The 19820-nt window shown below is 39.1% G+C and overlaps 1 protein-coding gene across 2 annotated transcripts in view; it reads right to left on the bottom strand.

Annotated features, from left to right (window-relative positions):
- The window catches only part of LOC134667177 (galactokinase-like), a 62514-nt gene that overhangs the window by 30102 nt on the left and 12592 nt on the right, over window positions 1-19820 (bottom strand). For both annotated transcript variants that reach the window (XM_063524496.1, XM_063524495.1), the window contains exons 2-4: window positions 19211-19384; window positions 13463-13643; window positions 12033-12159 (exon numbers count right to left, since the gene is read on the bottom strand). In XM_063524496.1, coding sequence (XP_063380566.1) covers window positions 12033-12159; window positions 13463-13643; window positions 19211-19384 — 482 coding nt within the window. The remainder of the gene's footprint in view (window positions 1-12032; window positions 12160-13462; window positions 13644-19210; window positions 19385-19820) is intronic.

Below are 19820 nucleotides of genomic sequence, written 5' to 3' on the forward strand. Positions count from 1 at the left end.
TCAGTTAGTGAGGTTAACGTTAACTTTCTAGTCTTGTTGAAAAAAAAGTTATTAATTTATTTACGACATGCATGGTCACCCTAAAATTAGTATACTAAACTACAATGATATTCTGTGTCAAATTGAATTAAATCACTGTCATCACGGTCTGGTTACTTTAGAAAACTCGTATCTCACTCAAGTTTGACAGTTTATTTTCTTCGCAATCAAAATGCTGTCATTACTGTAGAGATGTTTATTAATTAGGTCTTGTAGGATGACCATGATTGTAGATAATTAAATTTGCCCTCACCAAAAAGTTAAAAAATAGGAAAAAGTGTTGTTGTTTTGCCTAAATACAACGGTGATCGATCAATTATCAGTTACTGAGTGTGCAGGATTAGTCCTGCTCACGTCTCATGAATCACCCCGTAGAGTGAAAGATGTTGAATCAGGTTTCGAATCAAATGGTAAATAAATGATAAATGATATTTATTTTGCACGATTTCAGGTAAGAACAATTGGATGTTACACAAAAAATAAAATGTCCGCTGAAAATCTACCATACATGGCATGTACAATTAATTGCTTACAAAATAAGTCTTAAAGTATCCTAAACTAATAATATTTACAATCATGCAATAAAATAAAATAAAAAATATGGACAATTCAATCAAAATTATGTTACTAGAGAAAGGCCTGAAGATCTCTATTCATATTTTTTGGCAACCGTATTATGATCTAAAAAATTACTACGATTTTTCAAAAACTCTGCTGCCTGAATGCACTGCATCGTAAAGGCAGCAACCCCGTCAACCCCTTAAAATATGACTCACGCTAGACCGGGCCGTGTCCGGGCCGGAGCTTCCGGGGCTTACTTTTCTATGACATGACAGGTGATCACGTGATGCTTTCCATAGAAAACGATGCTCTGGAAGCTCCGGCCCGGACACGGCCCGGTCTTACGTGAGTCATCCTTAAGTGTTGCAGGTGCCCCTGGACGACAGTAATAACTTAGCGTCAGGAGATGCATCTGCAAGTTTGCCTACTTAAAATCATAAAAAACATTGCGGCTACGTATTCACGAAAGTCATAAACTTTTTAAAGATTTTTTACGTTTTTGCGAATCAAACATGTAATATCTTAGTAGCTTATTAATCGCTTTATTATTACTTAGGTACTTAATTTTACTACTTGATTTTACAGTGCATTGGTGTTAGCTGTAATGCTGTAAAATTTGATTTCAATAAATATCAATATTATTAATATCCTACAGAAACTCCGAAAGTTAAAATGTTGCCTCGAAAAGAGATAAAATATCGACAATTTCAAAAGATGATTGACCCAAATACAACTTTATGGCCTGTATCGTGTCTCCAGAGGAATCACATGGCAGCTTTGGTGACCTTTTTAAAAGTTTAGCACATCTTAAGGCGCAACTTTGTCAAATCGTAACATAGAGGAGTGATGATATTCGAACTTTCAAATTGATGACATGTTACCTCTTGAGTTCCTCCTTCCCTCTCATTACACGAACAAAATCAGAGGCATAAGCTAATACTTACTTGAATATAATGTATACCTAACGCCTTTAAAGTTAAGTACTTATAGTAAAAACAAGTAATTATTGATTGATGAAAATACAGCAAGTCAAATCATTTAAATTAACATTTAAAAAAATCGAAGCATATCAAGATGCCCCGTAATCGTAAGCATGTTTTGATAAAAAATGTATTTAAAATTAAAACAGTAAAATACAAAACAAAACAAAAAATATGTTTTGTAATCTGGAGCCTGACATGTGGGTATGGAAGTGCATCTTGCTCATATTTCGAGGTAATTTCAAGTGATCTCAAGATGATATCAAATTGCAAAGTTCAAATGCCTCTCTAGATATTCTCTAGAACTTAATCCAACACTGTACATGACATAAAGACGGACATAGTAGTTTTATTGCTTACACTCGACCTGGCCTGACACAACTGTGTAAGATAATCTTGTAGAATACTTTTAGACTGAGAAATAAAATAGCTACTCAAGATAATATTTTATTATTCTTCATGACTGAGGGTCGCGAGCAGTGGTCACTGTTTTGTGCACCAAGGATCGCCATCCTGCAAGATTTTCCACCGTAGTACATAATAGGCAGCAGTGTAGATCCCTGGCAGGTCTTTACTATATCTCGCAGGGCGCCGTGGTGGAATGTCATCGTCCCTCACGAACGGCAAAGAGGGTGAAACGCCGGATTGGGCCAAATTCTCCCCCTCTCTTGCCAGGAGAGAGGAAAGCAGCGGCGAGTCCCACACACCGTGCGTAAACGCATTCCCACTCCGTCAAAATTAATGCCTTTACTATATATACCCAGCGGGTCGGTGGATGTCCACTACCCCATCTACCATGCCAACCACAATGCTCTTTTCCAAGTTATCTCACTCCCGTCTGGCAAAGTTTCCAAAGTAATTAAGGATCCGCCGGATGCTAATGGTTGATAAGCAGCTCTGGATGTTGAATTCCGTCGGAATTAACGCATTAATGTTTTTTACTACTTGTAAAGGCGCCAACCCTTTTCAACAAGTTCCGCAATCGTCTTTCTAATTTGGGTATTTACACGGAAAGAACATGTCTACCCACTTTTTTTGAAAAAATGAGATATGAATGTCAAAATGTAGCTCTCATTAAACTAAATTAGTTAAAAGTTCTGTTACCTCATAGTATAACTCCTTTTATTTCACTTTAAAAACACCTATACGTACACAAAAATAATATGGTTAATTACTTATTGTGTACCTATAGGTGTTTCTAAAGTGAAAAAAATACGCTCGAATTGATAACCTCCTCCTTTTTTTTACGCCAGTTAAAAATAATATGGTTAAATATGTTATGTTACATCGTTCCTTTCAAACCGCGATAACGCAAAATGTTGTCAGAGTGACTAGAGTTAGACCAAGAAATATCTGCAGCGATTTTGATAGCCCACGCAGTGCAAATGTTATTTCAAACGTCAAACTTGTATGATATGATGACGTCAATTCGTATATATAACACTTGCACTACGTGGACTATCAAAATCGCTGCAGACTTTTCTTGGTCTAACTCTAAACATGTTATTTCCGTATATCCTTTGAAACGTGCTATTTTAAAGGGGTTAAATAAATTGCAAAGCTCCGGCTTGTTCAAAGAAAGCTATAGCACGTTAGCACAAAAAAAATTAAATTAAATACTTAGTAAAAATGTGGTGTCTAAAATTGCTTGCTATAGGAACCTATTTTGGGAGTTCAAGAAAAAAGGTGAACACAAAGCCTTCAAATGTATATTTTGGCAGCAGAAGGTAAATAAGAACTATATAATGTTGGTGTTAGACTAGGCGAGCGAAATTGTGCTTATATAAGTAGTTAGTATGTGGGCAGTAAAGTCTTTACCATAAGGGCACAGGGGGCCCCGAAGGACAGACAGGAACAGTATATTTGATTACATATAATAAATAGAAGATCATAGTGCAAAATGTTAGTTTAATTAGCTTTCTTTACTTAAACTCTTATGTGCCCAAGGGCCCGAGTATATTAGTTTATGACGACCCTATGTGTGAGCAGTTGAGCACGTACGTTATATTAGTCATAATTTACCCATATTAGGATATTGTGTTTTCTGTTTCTTGATAATTTAAAGTGCTCAAACAATTATGGGTGATAATTTTATTATTATAGCGCAAGGGTCACAACCACAACACGTCAATAAAATCAAATCAATAAAATTATATATAAATGAATGTAAAGCCGAGTCTCCTTGAGAATTTTGACACGATTTCAAGCAGGTAAACCGTAAAAGAACGTTTATAGGCTAAAATTATAGTCGGGCAACTTTACGAGTATTATAATTTTATGAGCCAAATCTGTAGATACTTACATAAAATACATAATTATAATTGCCGCACGCTCAGTCGCTCATCACTTCACATTCCTTATACATGCCTATACAGTAGCTAAAATATAACTGCATTCCCGTTGCTAGGGAGGTTTTGGGATTATACTGAGCAACTTTTACTATAAGACCAACCCCGAAAACGCGACAAAAAAGTTTGGTTGTTTCGATGTTTCGGCATACATTTTGGATGGTTCATTTTCTATGGGAGGGTAAATTTTTTTCATGATTTTGGGAGTTGGTCCCATAGTAAAAGTTGCTCAGTATAATCCCAAAACCTCCTTGGCAACGGAAATACAGTTATTTTTAGCCACCGTGTATAACTTATAAGTTGGGTTTGGGTAGGTAGTGTAGGTACCTACGAGGACTTGTTTTTGCTCTATTTCGTTTGTTTTATAACCTGAATCTATATTAAACTACTCGTAATTACAGACATAGTTATGCCTGATGTCATTGGATGTGCAAAGTTTCATTACAACACGTAGTTTGTAATTAGAACGAAACTCGGTTTGTATGGGAAGGTGAAATTCGGCCGAGTTTGCTGGGAACTCTTAGGTACAAGGGCAGGGAAGCTGTACGCATGTTTGTCATTAGAGAATGCCAGGAAGCATTAGGTATGTACTTAATGAAAAACATGCGTACGACCTACATGTTTTTATATTGAATACGTCAATACGAGTGCCGGGATGGGAGCACACCCACAATTTCCATCCTTTGCTTTAAAATAAATAGGTAGGTACCTACCTAAGGTCTGCGTTTTCCGTTTCACGAAATATCAGAACATTGTTAACAATATTTGAGATTTAAAAAAATTCTTTGACTCGAATTGCCAAAAATATTCAATGTTGATATTTTTACACTTAAACTCAACGAGAAATGTCGATCTGGAAGTATATTTAATTGAATTTTTAAGTATAAATTGATAGCGACAACGGCGGTGTTCTAACATAATACAATATTACGTGGCACGGAAAACTGCTGTAAGCCTGGTAACTAGGGTGGTAGATGGTAGCATCCGTCCTTTGTTTCCATAGCCCGCCGCGCCGCGCCACGCCGCCGCCGGTCGCTTGTGTAATGGTAAGAGTGACATTCCATTTCACACTGCAGCTGCAATACTGTTCATTTTACTATGGAAACGCGTCGCTGTCAGTGTCAATTTCCATAGAAAATGAACAGTATTGCAACTGCAGTTGGAAATGGAATGTCACTTTAACATTCCATTTCTAACCGCAGCTGCACTACCGGTACTGAACGCGTCGCTGTCATTGTCAATTTCCATAGTAAAATGAACAGTATTGCAGCTGTCGTTGGAAATGGACTGTCACCTTAAATTCGCGCGAGTCTCCGCTGGCAGCGGCGCGTCGTGGCCTCTATCTTCTTTTCGCCTTATTTTGTAACATTCGCTTATCGCTCGCCGCCGCCGCTGCCGCTGGTCGCGCGATGTCGTGGCCAGGCAGTAACAGAGGGCCTACCGCGAACCACGTTCTACGTGTTGCCTCCCTGTCACACTTACGTACGAATCTACAAGTGCGACAGAGAGGCAACACGTCGATCGTGTTTGGCGGTAGACCCTGAGGCATGGCTCACTCCGCAATAAGTACATCCGTTCCACACCAATTTTGGTGGCTAGCCAGCCGCGCGTGGCGCTGTCGCTACCTAGCGGCCATATCTGTCCTGATCGTAACACACGTGTTTTGTTAAAGAGTGAGTCTTCTGTACCTAGTATTATTATTTATTCTGTACCTATAACAACAACTTTAATCCGTTCAATCTATTTAAAAAATATAACCTACATATTTTGGGAACGTAAGAAATGTATTGTATGTTCGCAAAGGGCAGCTGTTGATACCATTTGCAAAGATCATCTATATGCACCTACACAGTGGACAAAAACTTTCTTATTCTTATTCTTAACCGCAAACTATTTTTGCAAACAAAAACATGTTTACATTGAAAATCCCACAGAGAGACTGCCGCCTACGTAATTGAAAGTAGGTACTAAATAGTTTACGTCACAAAGGTAATAAACCCTAGTTCTTATTATCATAACGTTAAAGTCGTGTTTCGTTTAATCCCGGTGTCGTAAGATGAAAATCCATTTTCACATCACTGACCGACGTGACCGCTTGTTCAATCGACCACTAGCAATGTGCCCACACCATTTTCATCTAATCTGCCTAATATGTATTTTCCTATTATTCCTATTCATCTTTTCCTATTATTCCTATTCATCTTGTCCTATTTATCTTGGCCTATTCCAACATGGATTGTGTTGTCCTCTATACAATAAAGAAAGATTCTTGGAATTAAGTTAAGTACATTGTACGTCGACGTCAAAGATATGTTTACACTTTTGCACCTTATTACGTTGCAATAAGATGCAAAAGTGTAAACATATCTTTGACGTCGACTGTACAGTGTGTAAAGCAGCTACACGCCCGAATATTACTACTTTGCTTACAGAAATAGCTACAATGAAAATATATGTACCATACAAAATAATCCAGACCGCAATTTAAAGCAACACGCAAGTTAAGAGATACGAGTTTTAAAGTAACTGTCAACGCTTGTTGGCTCGCAACGCTCGTATCGTATATGTCTCGTAATGTTTGCAGTACATTACTGTTCGGGAAATTTTCAAAAATTTATTACGTTGTCCTAATTGAGTGTAACTTAAAAAAAAACCGGGCAAGTGCGAGTCGGACTCGCGCACGAAGAGTTCCGTACGATAATGAAAAAAAAAGGAAAAAAATGCAAAATAATTTTTAAGAAAAAAAACCGACTTCTATGGGGGCCGGTGAAAGATTATTGTAGATGGTATACTATGTAGAAAAGGAGGTAAAACCACCCACTTTTCTACTAGCATTTCGCTTCTGTAAGGGCCGAATCCAATCCAACTCGGTTGGGCAGCGTTCGGGAAACTACGTAATGTCTTTTCGTCCGACATACCTCAGTGCCTCAAGACGAAAGTCTTTAATCAATGTGTGTTACCAGTGATGACTTACGGCTCCGAAACGTGGTCTTTCACTATCGGCCTCATCTCAAAACTCAAAGTCGCTCAACGAGCTATGGAGAGGGCTATGCTCGGAGTTTCTCTACGTGATCGAATCAGAAATGAGGAGATCCGTAGACGAACTAAAGTCACCGACATAGCCCACCGGATTAGCAAGCTGAAGTGGCAATGGGCAGGCCACATTGCACGCAGAGAAGATGGCCGATGGGGTCGAAAAGTGCTCGAGTGGAGACCACGGACTAGCAAGCGCAGCGTAGGACGTCCACCCACAAGATGGACAGACGATCTTGTTAAGGTCGCCGGAAGACGCTGGATGCGGGTCGCTTCCAACCGGCACGTATGGAGGTCCAAGGGGGAGGCCTATGTTCAGCAGTGGACGTCTTATGGCTGAGATGATGATGATGATGAAGGGTCGTAGTTCTAGCCTAACCTAACTCACTTCTCTGATAGCAGTTCGGTTCTGTGAGGATCGCAGTTCAAACCTAACCTAACCCACTTAACGGCGCATGCGGTGCGGTATACGGGGGTTTAAGCGGGAGGGGCTAGTAAGATTGGCATCATCATACTTATATACTTACACATTTTATGGTAGGTAATCATAGTGGTTTATTTAGTTAAGGTATCATAGTGGTTTTCCGGGTCAAGGTCCGGGTCCGAGTCCGGGTCTGAGTCCGGGTCCGAGCCCGGGTCCGAGTCCAGGTCCGGGTCCGGGTCCGAACCGGATCCGGGTATGAGTCCGGTTCTGGGTCCGAGTCCGGGTCCCAGGCCAAGTCAAAATCGAAATTCGTAATCACCAAATGTGTACTATGCGTTGTTGAAGAGTTCTATTCTGGTCATCACCAGCAGTTCCATTTCATCAAATGCGACAGTTTTTAATGTAAATGCTTGATTTTATGATGAAAATACAAAAAAATCTATGCGTGTGCCTTTAATATTTGAGGAGTTCCCTCGATTCCTTATGGATCCCATCATCAGAACTCGAGCTTGACAAAAATGTGGCTTAAAAACTTAACTTGCTTAACAAACATAACGAAGGAGAAAAATCGCCAAACGTGAAGTATGCGTCGTTGAAGAGTTCTGTTCTGATCATCATCAGCAGTTCCACTTCATCAAATGCGACAGTTTTTAATGAGAATCCTTGATTTTTTGATGTAATTACAAAAATCTCTATACGCATGCCTTTAAGATTTGAGGAGTTCTCTCGATTCCTCATGGATCCCATCATCAGAACTCGAGCTTGACAAAAATGTAGCTTAAAAACTGAACTTGCTTAACAAACATAACGAAGAGGACAAATCGCCAACCGTGAACTATGCGTCGTTGAGGAGTTCCGTTCTGATCATCATCAGCAGTTCCACTTCATCAAATGTTACTTTTTTGGATGTATATGCTTGATTTGATGATAAAAACCCAAAAATCACTATATGTATGCCTTTAAGATTTGAGGAGTTCCCTCGATTCCTCATGGAACCCATCATCAGAACTGGGTTTTGACAGAAACGGGACCAATCTGTATGCATATACATTCAATCAAAAAAAGAATTTTCAAAATCGGTCCAGTAATGACGGAGATATGGAGTAACAAACATAGAAAAAAAAATAAATAAAAAAATAAACATACAACCGAATTGATAACCTCCTCCTTTGGGTTTTGGAAGTCGGTTAAAAAAACGGTCACCCATCCAAGTACTGACCACGCCCGACGTTGCTTAACTTTGGTCAAAAATCATGTTTGTTATATGGGAGCCCCATTTAAATCTTTATTTTATTCTGTTTTTAGTATTTGTTGTTATAGCGGCAACAGAAATACATCATCTGTGAAAATTTCAACTGTCTAACTATCACGGTTCGTGAGATACAGCCTGGTGACAGACAGACGGACGAACGGACGGACGGACAGCGAAGTCTTAGTAATAGGGTCCCGTTTTACCCTTTGGGTACGGAACCCTAAAAACTTCTTATTTAATGATTACACAGATTGATTCTACGTCTGGTTTCATTTATTGCCCGTATTGGATTTACTCACTGATGTATATACGAATTTTTGGAATAAAGTGGATATTTTTCTCAGTAATTAAATTTTCGAATAGTTTCTAAATTTGCACCGTATTTTCAACACATTAAAGTTCATTTTGCGAGAATACACATGCTAGTTTGTAAAGATGTATGTATGAGGATATTTCCGATACAGTGCAGCCTTCGTACACCTGATGAATGAGCCCAGAATCAAGGTTAAGGGCACAGTACAACTAGATCGGAAATCGCAGTAGGTATATTCAATAATACTGTCACAAAATACCTATGGTTCGTTTTTTAGCATTAGAAAGAAGGTAAGCGATCTTGACATGTCTTTTAATTGGAAAACGCTTTTTAAAAATCAGTGACTATTACTTATGAAAGCAGAAGAATATAAATGATCCTGTTAGATTCATATTTGTTACATAAGTATTTGCCGTGACTTATTTTTAAAACGTGTTTTTCTATTAAAAGACACATCAATATTGTTTAACTTATTTCTAATGCTAAAAAACGAACTATAATATAATATAAACAGCACTTATTAGAAACGCGACGAAAAATGTTCTATTGCATTTATTAATATAAATTACTAAAAGACATAAACAGGAATATAAAACTAAAACTAACTACAATTAAAATAACTAAAACTAAAAATTTTAAATTACTTTTGCTTCTAGTGATTTCTAGTATTTTTATAGTTGGTACGTAACTAAACAACCATAAAATGATGGCAATTCAAATTGAAGCGGCATTATCAAATATATCAATCAATTATGGCGTTTATTGGAAAACTGTCTAATTAATCCCCGGTATTTAGGAGTCGTGATTAGTAGTGTAGTAGGCGTTGGGCAAATAAGAGTGGGAAGCTAGTTCTATTTACTATACCTACACTTTAGGTAAAGTACGAATAATGTTATTTATTTTACCACCTCAGAATTCCATTACTCTTTTTTTAGGGTTCCGTACCCAAAGGGTAAAACGGTACCCTATTACTAAGACTTCGCTGTCCGTCCGTTCGTCCGTCAGTCCGTCAGTCCGTCCGTCCGTCCGTCCGTCCGTCCGTCCGTCCGTCCGTCCGTCCGTCCGTCCGTCCGTCCGTCCGTCTGTCACCAGGCTGTATCTCACGAACCGTGATAGCTAGACAGTTGAAATTTTCACAGATGATGTATTTCTGTTGCCGCTATAACAACAAATACTAAAAACAGAATAAAATAAAGATTTAAATGGGGCTCCCATACAACAAACGTGATTTTTGACCAAAGTTAAGCAACGTCGGGAGTGGTCAGTACTTGGATGGGTGACCGTTTTTTTTTGCTTTTTTTTTGTTTTTTTTTTGCATTATGGTACGGAACCCTTCGTGCGCGAGTCCGACTCGCACTTGCCCGGTTTTTTTTGTTTGAAAGTTCTTGTTTTCTTCAGGACTGACATATGATTATTAAGATCAATAAGATCCATAACATACCTATTGAAAATTCGCAACTGCCTGCCATACCTAAGCACTTTAAAATACCTATCATGAGTACCATGATCTTTGTTTTCAGTTCCACTTCCACCCAACCAAATAATCATCATCATCACCATCATCATCATCATTTCAGCCTTTATACGTCCCACTGCTGAGCACAGGCCTCCTCTCATGCGCGAACCAAACCATAACCAAACCAACCAACCAACCAAAACCAAATAATAATGACAATTAAGCAAAGGTACTAAAACCCAGCCCTCAGCCCTAGCCCAGAACTCCACCATTAACCAACCCCCTCACATACGTATTTTATTTTCTTGTTTTAGTTTAGTTAACTTGCGGTCCTTGTAAAATGTGAAAGAATAAAGTGATGTTATTAAAACCTTTAAGGAGTCTCTTATCCACCATCAGATCCTGAAATTATAAAAATGCAACCAACTGCGGCAATCCCTTTCAAACAAAAAAGAATTTCCCAAATCGGTTCAGTAGTCTTCCACAAATCTAAGACATACATACGAAAACACCTCAAACTAAACAGAAAAGTCTCGAAATTTTATCTTTATAGATGTAGTGCATAATCATTTTCCTTCGTATTTTCTCGGAAACGTTCATACATATTTGTAATGCTACTTCGGTCAAACTCAGTACTTTTTGTACCGAGACTGACTGAAATAGCAAGACACGTCCGTACGTTTCCGTGAAAATACGAAGGAAAATGACGGACTACATTACTGTAGTTTCAGCATATTGTGGCGTCATCGGTCATACTGGTTGCGTGGGCCCACAACAATACCGACAGCCAATTTATAGTCACGGCGAAAAATTGTTTAAACCCGGCGTCACTTTACACAGCCGCTGAGAAATTACGTAATTCAAAAGTATCCATTTTGATTACTTTGTTGTCCTTGTTTCGGTAATGTAATGTATCACAGATCACAGTTTATAGTAGTGAAACGTGGACTACGACCCAGAGAGACCGAAAAAAACAGGAAGCTTTCGTGGTGTTGGAGGCGTATGGAAGGTATAAGATGGACGGAGAAGATAACGAATGAACAGGTATTACGAAGAATGAAAGAAAAGAGGATGATACTGAACACCATCAACAACAGACGGGGAAAATGATTGGACATTTGTTACGATACGGCAACTTCTGTAAAACCATCATAAAAGGCAAGATAAAAGGATAGAGAGGCAGGGGCAGACCAAGACGTAGCTATGTAAACCAAATAAAAGAAAAGGCTGATGGTATCGTATCGTATCAAGAGGTCAAGGATATGGCTTATGAGAGGGATAAATGGAAAATACTCTAGCTCTTAAATTGAACAAGGAGAATGTAATTAACAAGATCAAAAATATTGGAGTAACAATCCCATTAGTCTAGCGACCTTCACCAAGGAAGAGTTTTAGCCGAAGGGTATCAAATTTCAGCGGTTCCGCGGCCGGCTCCCTGACACAGCGGGGTTGCGAAGTGCATCGCAGCCATAGTGTGTTTTAATTTTGAAGATATGCTATTTAAGGTATATATCTATGGGCCAATAGATGCCTGAAAATAAAGATTTTCATTTCATTATCCAGTCCATCCAACATACAAATCAATAGCCTATGACAGGATAATTTGTGATTTTAGCGAATACTTACTCGGTATTAATTCCCGTCAAAGCTTCTAATAAGGTGTAAGTGGCGACCTCAACAGAGGCACTACTTGAGAGGCCAGCGCCCATCGGCAGGTCCGAGACGATCACGGCGTCAAAACCTTTTACGGCACCTGAGAATAATAGGTAAATTTAAATTAATCGGATGTCATGGTTTGTAAGTTGTGAGCACGAAGACAGAGCTCCAGAACTCAGCCTAAAGGGGCTAACTACGAACATCATAATGGGGTTGGCAACTGTCAAAGAATTTGCATAGATAGCGCCATCATATTAGCTTGCCCCTCGTTGCCCCTTTTTCTATGAGGGCTGGCATCCGGACAAAAAATTCGCACAATTCTGGGGATTCTCGTGGGCAAGCTATGCTGGCTATTATTTGGTTTGGTAAGTTGTGAGCACGAAGACAGAGCTCCAGAACTCAGCCTAAAGGGGCTAACTACGAACATCACAATGGGGTTGGCAACTGTCAAAGAATTTGCATAGATGGCGCCATCATAGCTTGCCCCTCGTTGCCCCTTTTTCTATGAGGGCTGGCATCCGGACAAAAAATTGGCACAATTCTGGGGATTCTCGTGGGCAAGCTATGCTGGCGCCATCTGTATTTTACTTCGACCCTTTAACCCCATTCGAATTTCAATGACACTTGACATCATTTCGATTTTTGTTGCATTTTTGATATTTGACAATCTGTGTTATTAATTACATAAATAATGTAATCCTTGTCACAAGTTATTTAACGTTACCTACCACCATTAGTGGAACCATTAGTAACATTACGCGCGTAGATAAGTATATCCGCGTGCAGAATATCGGCCTACATGTACATAAATAAATGGTTGTATGTTCGACGTCTTTTCGTGATTGATCACGCATAACGCCTGATCACGTCGGTTGGAATAAAAATTGGAAACCATTTTGCGTTCTTCGTCCAAAGCTTAAGTACATTCCTAAAGTGGGGTGGAATTCATGGGCAAAGATCTGTGTTGTGTACACGCACGGTGCACGCTCGACTTTAATCATAATAAATTAGTCAAAGTATCAGCATAGTATCAAAAATAATAATTTAATGTATGTTTCTTACTAGCGCCATCTATCCACAATGTGTGTGACACTTATAAGTACCGTTACTTGTTGAACAAATGTCAGTCTGTTGCGAATAATCAACGTGTTTTATTACAAAGCTTTAGCACCGAGCGTGCCCGCTCAGGGCTATAACCATGAAAATCGAAGTTCGCAAAATTGCGGGGCTTTTTGTCTGTCACTAGTGTCACTCTAATTACTCCTTCATTAGTGTAAAAGAGAAAGATCCCCGCAATTTACGAATTTCGGTTTCCGCGGTATCCGCTCAGAGCGTACGTACTGTGGCGCTCGGGTTAGGAACAGCAGCGCCTAGAAACTAAATTCAAAAGTAACACTTACCAGGGAAGTTAGCCACGACGCCCTTAACATAATTAGCCCAAGCTGGTTCCCCGGGCTTCAGCTGACCAGAGCTGGGCGTAGGGAACGTCGCCTCCTTACGCCCAGAGTCGAGCATCGACACGACGCGGCACGACGACGTGTCGTTGTTGGCACCAACCACAACTGTTAGGAACGGCAACGCCTGGAGAAAGTTCACACTTTTGTCAATAAATGAAATGAAATGAAAATCTTTATTTCAGGCAACTAGTGGCTCATACATAAATACCTTAAAACTAGCATGTACATATCATAAAGATCGATGCTTGTGAAAACAAAACAAAGAGATTAGAGGATATAAGTAGCTACTCTAGACGAACTAAAGATTTCGAATCTGTGTCCTTGGTAAGAACGTGTCTTGTTATTTCAGTCAGTCTCGCCACAATAAGTTCTGAGATAACAATACTCTTTGGCACTGAGGTTGACTGATAGGCCAATCAAAACAGATTTTTTTCCTGCATTTAATTCCCCGCAAGCTGGGGCCAAATTCGACATGTACATCTGTCAGATTTCGCATCCACGTCAAATCAACAGTTGATTTTATTGCATACTGAGTGTTGATTCCATCATCGGTGGATATTTGGATAATATCATTTGGTACAACCAAAACTCCACTCTAAACTAAGGGTGGTTCGGTTTGGTTTGCTTGTCACCCTAACTGTGGATTGTTAATGTCAAATTTTGACATTGTACGTATTCGAGAACTTATGATTTTTCCCACATCAACGGGAGATCAACATGATACGTCAAACGTCGCTTGTCGAATAGGGGTCCTGGAAATCGTCTTAATACCTTCATTCGGCTCTAAATTAGTGTAAACCGAGTTTGCTCCATTCCAGTTGTGGAAAAAATTTTGCTCTTTTTCAGTTTTTTGCTTGTAGTTCAAAAACGGTACGTCCGACGGAAAATTTGCTCTAATCATGATAAAAATTGACATCCGAGGATCCGAAAAGTACCTTAATACGAATTCGTAGACAAACATTGTAAAAAAAGGCTCCCACTTTGTATTCCTTTTTTTTTGGTAAAATAGTGTTATAAGTTATAATCCGAATTTTTTTTACCGGTGTCTGATTTACAACAACCTTGCTGGTACTGATATTAATTTTGACGGTGGGCTCCATCTACATCGAGTAGTTTTGTTTTGTCAATCCAAGGTACCTAGAGTTCGACCAAGAAAAGTCTGCATCGATTTTGGTAGCCCACGCAGTGCAAGTGTTATTTATACGTCATAATTTCATAGAAGTTTGACGTTTAAAATAACATTTGCCGTGCATGGGCTATCAAACTCGCTGCAGACTTTTCTTGATCCAACTCTATCTCCCAAGGCTCCTAAAATTTAAGTATCCACACCTCCTCAACAACAGATTATACGAATTTAGGACCAAAGGAAGGTATTAAAATGATTTCTAGCTTGCTGGGAATTAATTCCTCAAAACGCTAATTTTTAGGGTTCCGTACCCAAAGGGTAAAACGGGACCCTATTACTAAGACTTCGCTGTCCGTCCGTCCGTCCGTCCGTCCGTCCGTCCGTCCGTCCGTCCGTCTGTCACCAGGCTGTATCTCACGAACCGTGATAGCTAGACAGTTGATATTTTCACAGATGATGTATTTCTGTTGCCGCTATAACAACAAATACTAAAAACAGAATAAAATAAAGATTTAAATGGGGCCCCCATACAACAAACGTGATTTTTGACCAAAGTTAAGCAACGTCGGGAGGGGTCAGTACTTGGATGGGTGACCGTTTTCTTTTTGCTTTTTTTTGTTTTTTTTTTGCATTATGGTACGGAACCCTTCGTGCGCGAGTCCGACTCGCACTTGCCCGGTTTTTGGATCTAATTTGACTGGCTTCTGAAGTAGCATGACAAATACGAACATTTCTGAGAAACTAACGAGTGTAACGCGTGCTCAGTAGACACGTGGCCAAAGAAGCCCCTACGTAATTGCCTTAAAAAAAGGTCGCCTTAAAATATCTCAACCAATTCTCGTGTAATTTTGTGAGGTGATTATATCGATTTTATATGTCAAAGTATTTTTTTAAGTTAGAAGGTGCGGGGATTTGCGAGGTTATATGTACAGTTCGCGGAGCCACTAGTAGGTATTATTTCACCATTTCACCTCATTCCAATCAAGATAATGTCTAACATGTTGTCAAATTGTCATTAACAATTGTAATGTCATTACTCAAAAGTAATACCGTTGTGAGTGTATAATGTAATATTGTGTCGAACCAGCGTTTTGCTAAATTACATTTTCCAATAACAAAACTTGAGCTTGAACTTGAAAATGTCATTCCGAACATCCGAGATAGATCGACCGATACAAATCTAATTAAATTCCTTTGAAAATCGCCACCCGAGGAAATTCCTAATTACATTTTCTTGATGAATGAAGGATTATACAACTCAAGTTACTTCAGGGGTTCTATTACACTAACGGTACAATATTTTCTAAATCAAATATTTATGGATTTGAGTGGTTTAGGTTTAATTCAAGTCACTGCATTTGACTATCCGTATCTATAATTAATGCTAAATAAAACGCACTATAGTCAATGAATATCGATGGGGCGTCAAAATAGTGTAAAAACGAAGTTAACTTAAAACTTACAGGTATACATATATAAGAGGAAAATTTGAAAAATGTATGCGCCAAGGATCTCCCATACAAATTTTGAATTTCGTACCTTTATAGTACCGGCAAAATGGGCTTAACAGAGTATACCGTCCTACGTAAAAGCTTGTAGACTTTTTCCCATCGGCAACTTACTTTTTCCAATTTTTTATGTCAAAATATGGTCAAAATTGTAAAAAAATAGTCGGCGGTTTTTGATAAGAAGTTTTTTGTATTAAATTACAACCATTTCCTATGTCAATTATTGGGGCCAGACTGCCATAAATGGAGCCTGAGCTCCTTTAGGAAGCAATAGAGAAAGCCATAACTGCCATAAGATGTGGAGTCCTTTTTTTTAGGCGTCAGTTTAGGCAAAGTTTTATGAATGAACGATAAATCGCAGCTGGGCAATCATCAATCTTGATTTACTTCAGTTTTATTAATCAATGAAACTTGTTAACTTTCTAGATACAGCTGGTTTTAATCGAGCATTTCTAGGAAAATTGTCCTAAGATAGGCTCGGTATAACTATAAAAAATGTTTATTTTATAAACTAGACAGTCTTAATACTATTATTGAGTTTTATTACTTAATAATGGACACAACAAGGTTGTTTTATTGAGAAGGGATTCAAGAGATACAGCTCATCTATTTTCGATTTCTATGTTTAAGTAAGAAATAGGTAGGTAGAAGGTCGCTCTACAGGGTGATTTCGGGGTCGTGGAGCAAGAGAGCCAGACATCATACAGAATCCAAAGATGAGCCTAATGATGTTGTTAATTATTCCAATTATTGTTTATCACGAATAATGATGATTATTTTCCAGATGACAAGTAGGTAAAAACATTTTTGCATACAATTTGATGACCCTACTCAATGTGACGTCTTGTCGCTTTCCATACAGCGTATGTCAAAAGTCATAGGGTGACATTAATTTTACTTGAAAAATAAGAATAATTAAAGTTATTACCTATGTTTTAATCAAATACTACCATGTGATAATGTGGATCATTTACATTTACAGAGTCAGAAAAAGTGCTTCTGGATCACGACCCAGAAATCACCCTGTATATTTAACTAGCGATTTTTGAATATTCGCTCTTTCGTTTTAGGATTTGTAAATACTAGCGACCCGCCCCGGCACCGCATGGGTTAACAAATTATACATCTAAACCTTTTTTGAGTTTATCGCGAACATACAAACAAACACACAAACAGACAGACGCTGCGGGGGACTTTGTCTTATAATGTGTAGTGATAACTGAAGTCCCCATTGTCACATAGCGCCAGCTAGTGGTTTAGGTGGAACTTCGTTGGTTTTGATTATTTCTGTTAGTGTTAATTTCTTTTTAGAAATATTGAACAGGATTTAATTTAATTATACTTTAGGTACAAATATAAATATTTGTATTTCACCTTTTTTTCTTGATATTGTGTCGTTAGTTAATTAAACCTACATGTTTAAAGGGTAGCACGATATAACTGGCAACGTGCTGTTCGTATTGTAAAGAGCACTAAATTTGAAATGGAAGGAAAATAGAATAAGAAGAAAAGACGGCATTGATTAGTGCAGAACATAATATTGTTTGTTACAAAAATTAGAATATTTTAATATAAAACTCAGCGTGGAAATCCATTGTCGCTGTATATAGTTCCAGAAATACATATTGATATATATTATTGGATACTGGGGTTTAATAGATCGAGGCAAATGTTGCTGAGGAGAGAGGTGTGTGCCCATGAGCGTGGCAAGCTGATGTAAGAGACGGGTCTTCTCAAGATCGGGACGCCTTTCATGGCCATTGTCACAAGTTCCGACCCAAATGCTATTCTTGACCGCTGCAGACTTTTCTATCATCAGTCTCGTTCGTCTGGCGGAATGCAGAGGAGTTAACTTTGAGGAATTAACATCGTCTGTGGCCGCAGGTATGTGTTGGCCCTTAGGTAGCCCTTAGGTAGCCCTTAGTACGCTCATAGTTTACTTGAAGTCCAATTTTATTATTGTCATAGATCGGTAACCTTTTGCTTTTGTCTCATTTATAATGAATAACTTTAATATCATAACTAGGGTTTACTGTGATCTAATGGACAGTGTTACTTGCCAAATTTAATGCTCAGGTGTAACTTTCGTATTACAATTATCTGAATACAATTTAATTAAACAACTAGTTTGTTGGTAGTTTATCCTAAGTGTAAGAATACAGATATTATTGAACCAACAGCTCTACCGTTAGCAGTTTGAGCTAGAAGTTGTAATTTTAGGGTATGTAGGAGAAGAAATAAATCGACTATCAAGTGGATTCTTGTGTTTTCTTTATTTTATACATCCCTAAGTATTATGTAACCAGCCGGGTACATTTTCGTAGGTTTACAGGTTACACCATTCACAGAGCAACCCCTAATTATTATAAAGGTGCGACAACACCGCTAGGTAGGTACTTAAAAAAACCGGGCAAGTGCGAGTCGGACTCGCGCACGAAGGGTTCCGTACCATAATGCAAAAAAAAAACAAAAAAAAAAGCAAAAAAACGGTCACCCATCCAAGTACTGACCACTCCCAACGTTGCTTAAGTTTGGTCAAAAATCACGTTTGTTGTATGGAAGCCCCATTTAAATCTTTATTTTATTCTGTTTTTAGTATTTGTTGTTATAGCGGCAACAGAAATACATCATCTGTGAAAATTTCAACTGTCTAGCTATCACGGTTCATGAGATACAGCCTTGTGACAGACAGACGGACGGACAGCGAAGTCTTAGTAATAGGGTCCCGTTTTACCCTTTGGGTACGGAACCCTAAAAACGGTGACGGTACGGAATCGCAGTGACGCATTGTAAGCGTAAAGTTTATCGCATGCTCTCCACAGTTCCACACTGCTGCTTAAACTTAAAACACGCCGACGGTGCGAAAACACAGTGACGCATCGTCTGTTAAATGAATTATGTAAATAAAGAGTGGTTTATGAAAGACGTATTTAGCCAACCTTACCTGCATATCATAATTTTGACAAACATTATTTGAAAACTGAATGTTTGTGATTGTTGTTTGTAAAATGAATGTTCACGATGAACCATTGTGAGCTTCTGCAAGCAATAACTCACCACAGGCAGAACATATCCTCCGCAGTAATCCACATGGTCCCCTATAAGGTTAACGCGGCCCGGCGCGGCGGCGGCAGCGGTGGGGCTCCGTTTGAATGTGGCGACGAATATGTCGCTCGCTTTGCGCAGGAGCGCGGCCTCGCCTGTTGACACGGCGTCAGTTGGTGCAGGCATCTAGTGTAAAGAAAATCGAACTCAGACTTGGCTTATCTGGACTTAAAATTACGTATGTACATATTTCTCAATCAATATCAATTTGATGCCTAGCCAAAATGTACATCGACAAAGATGCTACGAAAAGTCGCGTGACCCATAGTCACCCATAGATAGATTCGCATTTTCTGCCGATTGTCACCTTGGCTAGCCTCTTGAGCAGTTCTCACACGGTTGCTTTATTTAGCACTAGCTGTGCCCGCGGCTCCGCCCGCGTGGAATTCAGTCTGTGTCAGTAAGCGGCTTTGGTAGGCGTACACTGCGTACAGCGTGGCACGTACCGTACGTCGGTCTATACCCGACTCTTTTAGAATATGAGGGCGCCAAAGGCGCCCGGCTTTGGAACGCGTACAGCGAGCCACGTACGTCGGATTACGCCCGACGCTTTGAGTATGAG

Source organism: Cydia fagiglandana, chromosome 9, assembly GCF_963556715.1.
Source record: "Cydia fagiglandana chromosome 9, ilCydFagi1.1, whole genome shotgun sequence".
Classification (NCBI taxonomy): domain Eukaryota; kingdom Metazoa; phylum Arthropoda; class Insecta; order Lepidoptera; family Tortricidae; genus Cydia; species Cydia fagiglandana.